Source organism: Spinacia oleracea, chromosome 5 (assembly GCF_020520425.1).
Source record: "Spinacia oleracea cultivar Varoflay chromosome 5, BTI_SOV_V1, whole genome shotgun sequence".
Taxonomy (NCBI): domain Eukaryota; kingdom Viridiplantae; phylum Streptophyta; class Magnoliopsida; order Caryophyllales; family Amaranthaceae; genus Spinacia; species Spinacia oleracea.
This window is the reverse complement of record NC_079491.1, coordinates 57,652,688-57,658,603: the sequence shown is the minus strand read 5'-3', so window position 1 is coordinate 57,658,603 and position 5,916 is coordinate 57,652,688. Positions and strand designations below refer to the sequence as shown.

At 37.6% G+C, this 5,916-nt stretch overlaps 1 protein-coding gene across 1 annotated transcript; it reads left to right on the top strand.

The window, feature by feature from the left end:
• The first annotated feature begins 1,203 nt into the window (after positions 1-1,203).
• On the top strand, positions 1,204-5,224 carry LOC110778437 (malate dehydrogenase, chloroplastic). The gene is made up of 2 exons (XM_021982992.2): positions 1,204-1,358; positions 3,633-5,224. Exon 2 carries the CDS (start codon positions 3,669-3,671, stop codon positions 4,911-4,913), a length of 1,245 nt encoding a protein of 414 aa, XP_021838684.1. The 5' UTR covers positions 1,204-1,358; positions 3,633-3,668; the 3' UTR covers positions 4,914-5,224.
• Positions 5,225-5,916: the final 692 nt, after the last annotated feature.

The window sequence follows — 5,916 nt, the reverse complement described above, 5'->3', positions numbered from 1 at the left end:
CATATTTGGCCACCAATATATATGCTTAAGGTCTTTGTATATCTTGTCACCCCCAGCGTGCACAGAATACGGAGTGTTATGCCCCTCATCCATCAAACGTCTCTTAAGCTCCTCACATTTTTGTGGTACACACCACCTCCCTTTGAACCTTAGACTACCATCATCATGAATCTTGAAATCGACTTCCTTCTCTTGCCCCATCTTTTCCTTAATCTTGTTTAGGTGCTCATCCCCAACTTGACTCTCCTTGTTCTCGTCCAATATGCACAACCCCAATGATAACGCACTCAATTTTGCCTTGATCTCCCCATGATTTACTATTTTCAAGCTAAGTCTTTGCATATCTCGACACAACTCCTCAGGGAGTACCAAGACATTCATGCTATGACTTGATTTCCTACTCAATGCATCAACAACCACATTTGCTTTCCCTTCATGGTATTGGATGTTTAAATCATAATCCTTAATCAACTCTAACCATCTTCTCTGTCTCATATTGAGGTCTTTTTGGGTGAAAATGTAGTTCAGACTTTTATGGTCGGTAAAGATCTTACATGTTGCCCCATAAAGGTAATGTCCCCAAATCTTCAAAGAGAACACAAAAGCAGCTAATTCCAGGTCATGGGTAGGGTAATTAGCCTCATAAGGTTTCAATTGACGCGACGCATATGCAATCACCTTCCCATTCTGCTGCAACACACATCCCAAACCATTTTTCGAAGCATCACTATACACCTCAAACCCCCTCATTCCCATCAGGCAGTGTCAAAACAGGTGCGGATTTCAAACTCTCTTTTAAAAGTCTGGAAAGCTTCCTCACATTTTTCACTCCACTCAAATTTTGACTCCTTTTTCATCAGATTGGTCATTGGTCTTGCTATCTTCGAGAAATCCCTCACAAACCTCCTATAAAAGATGTGGGAAAAGTATTTAAATCAAAGTAGAGAAGGAATTCATTATAGTGGTGGTCCCTAAGAAATTAGATATATTAAATAATTAGGAAGGTGTGGTAGAAAATAATAAATGTGACTCAAAAAAAATGAAGGCAGTAAAGTTAAATAAGGTCCTATAAAATACCCTTAGATCCTTTTCCGATATATTGGACGAAAATCCTAATAAAATACAGCAAAAAATATTAAGTATGACTCCTAACCAAATATGGAAAAAGTATAGTATAATTTAAATAAGGCCCTGTACGGTACCCTTGTATCCTTTTCGGTAGATTCGACGAAAATGCACCATTCTCTTCAGTGACGAAATTGTGCACGCTCAACCTCTCTCCCTATTTATACCCTCTCTCTCTGTCTCTCTCCTCTCTACCACATTGTCACTGCATTTCATTTTTCTCGACACCTCAGGTAGCTTTCTGTACCTTCTCATCTTTGTATTCATCAAAATGCTGTGATTTTGTTCTTACGCTTTCTTGATTTATTGTCTTCCTGATTTATTTTGCTTCAAATTTGATCCTTTTATTACATTTGTACGATTTAATGATCTGATTATGGCTTTTGATGTTTAATTGTTAATCGAAGTGGAATCACATTAGCGGGTTTTCCTTAATCGTTAACGCATTTTTTTATCAGTTAATTTTGGTGATGCATTTATTTAAGAGTTTGTCGGCATTTTATAATTTCTGGGTTTGATTTGTATACAAGTGAAAGCTTTTGTTTTTGTATTATTTCCCATTATTTTTGGATGATTTTGGATTGTTGGAAATGTCATAATCGATGGATTTGATTTGTAACCAAGTAAAATGGTAGCTAATTTAGCTTTTGTTTTGATGATTTAGGTTGTGGATATGTTATCTTTCTGGGTTTGATTTGAATACAAGTGAAACAGTAGTGGATTTATATTTTGGGGATTTTCCCCCATTTTTTACCGACCATGATTGATTATTATCTTTTAGCTGATTTTCGGGTATGTTATGTTGTGATGAATTCATGAGTTTGATTTACTGTGTTCTTCCCCAAGATTTGATTTGACAATCAAATCTTCCATTGATTTTGGAGCGAGGGTTTTGCTTTCAGGTCAAAGGTACTCGCTTTTAGATTTTTCAATTGACCTAAAAAAGTATTTCCTCCTGTATGTTTCAATTGAAATTGTAATTCTTGAAGTTTTTTTTTATTATTATACTTAAATCTTCATTTATTGTGTGGGAGGTTGCGGAATTGAAGTTATAAATTCTGAGCTTTACCAACATTGTTATGCCCAAGTTTAATTTTTGCATCATGTTTGTTATTGATGCTTTTGTTATTCTATTCTGGATTTATTGATTGTTTTGATCAAGGAACATCGCTGGAGAGTGGAAACCTGGCTTTTGGGCCGAGATTGTGTTGATGCTAAATATTGATTTGACGTTATGACGGGTTATGGTTCTGGGGAATGGGAATGTGGTATTGTTTGAGTTTCCTAAATGTGCAAGGTGTGTGGATTAGAGGCAGGCATTCGAGGAATTTAGCAATTTCTGCATTTTGGGTTTGCAAATGTAAGTTAGTAGATAAATCTCGAACACAGAACTTTGTTTGGAGGTAATACTGACTCTGACTGTCTGGTATAATAAATATGAACATGAAAGTGTATAACAGTACATCAGCTTGAGTTATTAAGAATTAAGACTCGTTTTGGATCATTAGCGTAAAAAGTACATCATACCAAAATATCAAAACTTTAGAAACAGAAAAATGGTTATCGTAAATTACATAAGTTCTGAGATGGAAGGATTTGAACCTCCAAATAATGGGAGCTAAACCCGATGCCTTACCAAGTTACCACTTGGCCACGCCTCGCTTGAATTTCTATTCATTACCTCCACGTTGTTTTATGTTTTTGCATTGCCTCTAACCTATTCATTCAAGACTCGTGTTGAGTTGATTGATTATCTATTCCATATGTCATATCCAGCTTTTAGCCCTCGTCTCTACCTTTGACGAAAGCAAAAATAAGTGATTTTAGCCTAAACGCTGTAAGGTGCTGGGGTGATCCTCTATTCGTTTGCTCTTCTGATCAAGGGTCTGAAAATGAGCTAGTTCTGCTCAGTCGTACTGGTAATTGTACACGCAGTCGACCTTCTAACCTACACTATTTGGTGCCCCGTTAACTTCGACAGTTTTGTTACTTTTCAGTATTATTTATCATTCTACCTCCCTTGCTGACGTGGCAAGAAATGTGTACCTGGTACTATCGTAGTTAGGTGCCCTTAACAGATGTTTTATTCATTGAGATTTGTAGTACCTTTGAATCTATGATTGATGAATATTGGTAATTAAGGTTTGAATTTTGTACCTTCGTTGAAATTCTATCATTTTTTTTCTTCTTAAAGTTGCAATATTTCTTGCGATATTTCTAGATGTGTTAAGTCGGACCTGGATGCTAAATAGTAGATGAACTCCCATGATCCGTACTTTATTCTCTTAAGAGAATGTACTTAAATTTCATATGCAGATTGAAATTAGATGTGGAATATGTTGATTGAAGTTTAATTATTGATGGTTATTGGTAGTTCTGCAAGTTACTTGGCATTGGTATTGTTGTTTGCCAATGCAATCTCCTCTTTCTTGAGATGTGTTATGTTCACCGGAAACTGGTTTTTTGTATGTTTTAATTGCTAATCCATTGTTGTTGCTTGCTTGTAGGTTGCTGTGATACTCTTTTTCTCTCAATAGCACAAGATGGCCGCAACAGCAGCTACAAACATCTCTTCTACATCAATTGCATCCTGCAATGTGAAGGTAGGAATGGTCCCAAAAATGAAGCCGTCTGGTGTTCAGATGAAATCTACCCATGATTTTAGGAACTTCAGTGGTCTTAAAGCAGCAGCATCTGTTATCTGTGAATCAGAGTCATCGTTTTTCGGAAAGGATGGCGTTGTTGCCCTGCGTAATTCTTTTGAAACAAAAGCTGTGAAACAAAACATCCAGTCTGTTGCCTGTTTACAACCTAAGGTTCAAGCATCATTTAAAGTGGCGGTTCTTGGAGCAGCTGGAGGGATTGGTCAGCCATTGTCACTCTTGGTCAAAATGTCCCCGCTAGTCTCAGATCTCCATCTTTATGATATTGCAAATGTCAAGGGAGTTGCTGCTGACTTGAGCCACTGCAATACACCCTCAGAGGTTTTAGCTTTTACTGGGCCGGAGCAGTTGGCAGATGCCTTGAAAGGTGTGGACGTAGTTGTCATCCCTGCTGGTGTTCCAAGGAAACCAGGAATGACTCGAGATGACCTCTTCAATATCAATGCTGGCATAGTGAAGACTTTAGTAGAAGCTGTTGCTGACAACTGCCCTGATGCCTTTATTCACATAATCAGCAACCCTGTGAATTCAACTGTGCCAATTGCTGCAGAGGTGCTGAAACAAAGGGGTGTTTATAATCCTAAGAAGCTTTTTGGTGTCACTACTCTAGATGTTGTGAGGGCTAACACATTTGTTGCACAAAAGAAGAATTTAAAACTCATTGATGTAGATGTGCCAGTGATTGGTGGACATGCTGGTATAACCATTTTGCCTCTGTTGTCTAGGACAAAACCCTCTGTGAGTTTCAGCAATGAAGAAATCGAAGAACTAACAGTAAGAATCCAGAATGCTGGAACAGAGGTTGTGGAAGCTAAAGCAGGGGCTGGTTCAGCGACACTGTCTATGGCGTATGCTGCTGCTAGATTTGTGGAGTCTTCTCTACGTGCTCTTGACGGAGACTCAGACGTGTATGAGTGCTCGTTTGTGCAATCAGAGTTAACTGAAGTTCCATTCTTTGCATCAAGAATAAAGCTGGGGAAGAAGGGAATAGAAGCTTTTGTGAATTCTGACATGCAAGGACTGACTGACTATGAGTCGAAGGGTCTTGAAGCTCTAAAGTCTGAGCTAAAAGCTAGCATTGAGAAGGGTATTGCTTTTGCTAACAAACAAGCAGTTAATGCTTGATCTTCCTTTCTAGGTATGGAAATGGAAATGCTTAGAGTGAGTGATATGATGTTAGACTTGGTTGTCGCTCTCAATTTTGTAGATTGATAAGAGTTTGATTCCCATTTTGAATAAATTGTGCGGAGGCTCGAATGTCCTGTGATTTGTGTTGTGGGGAAAATTCGTTGTTGTGTGTGATCCTGGAATTATCTTGAGTAGTGTCACTGAATACTTTGTTAGTTGGAGGATGTTTTTGTTGGGATGAGTTAGTTGGAGGATATGTTTTGTTGTGAATCGTGAAGCTTCATTTAAATTTGAATTACATTTGGATATCCTCCCACCCCAATTCAGATATCAGATTTCAGATATCACACATCACACATCACACATCACACTTGTTTGGTGCTGCCCCAAGGGACTAATCCTTTACACAAAAATGTCTGCCTTTACGAACTAGCAACAACTCAAACTGATTTCGGAATGCTAAACTTGTTTCTCTTGAAAATAAATCTATCATACATGGACTTGAAACAAAATAGTGGGTGTGGATGTGGGTGACCAAGTAAAGTCAAAAGTCTTCATCCTCTTGATAATGCTCCTAAACCATGAGCAAATAACTTCGCCTACACAATGAATTTGCAACAACATTCTCCTTAGCCTCATAAAATTTGAAGAAAAGGTGCTCTAAAGCTAGAATTATACTCCGATAGCATAAAATTACTTGTTATAAGTACGACTATTTGCCTATTTGGGCATGGTGGCACTCAACTTCTCAGTTCTCACTAAAGAACACAAAAGGCTTCTTCTCAACTTCTACTAAGGACCTCTGCGTGTCTCACTATACTGCTAATTGTTTTTAGTCACGATCTATTATTACCTTCACCTTAACCTTGTGCTTCACTTTATTACATCAATCACGCCTATTTTCTGTAAATTTCATAACAAATCCTACTTTTTACAAATTTTAGATCATAGTATTTTAACTTGACCAAACAAAAAATAAAATTAGTTGTTAGATGTTGGT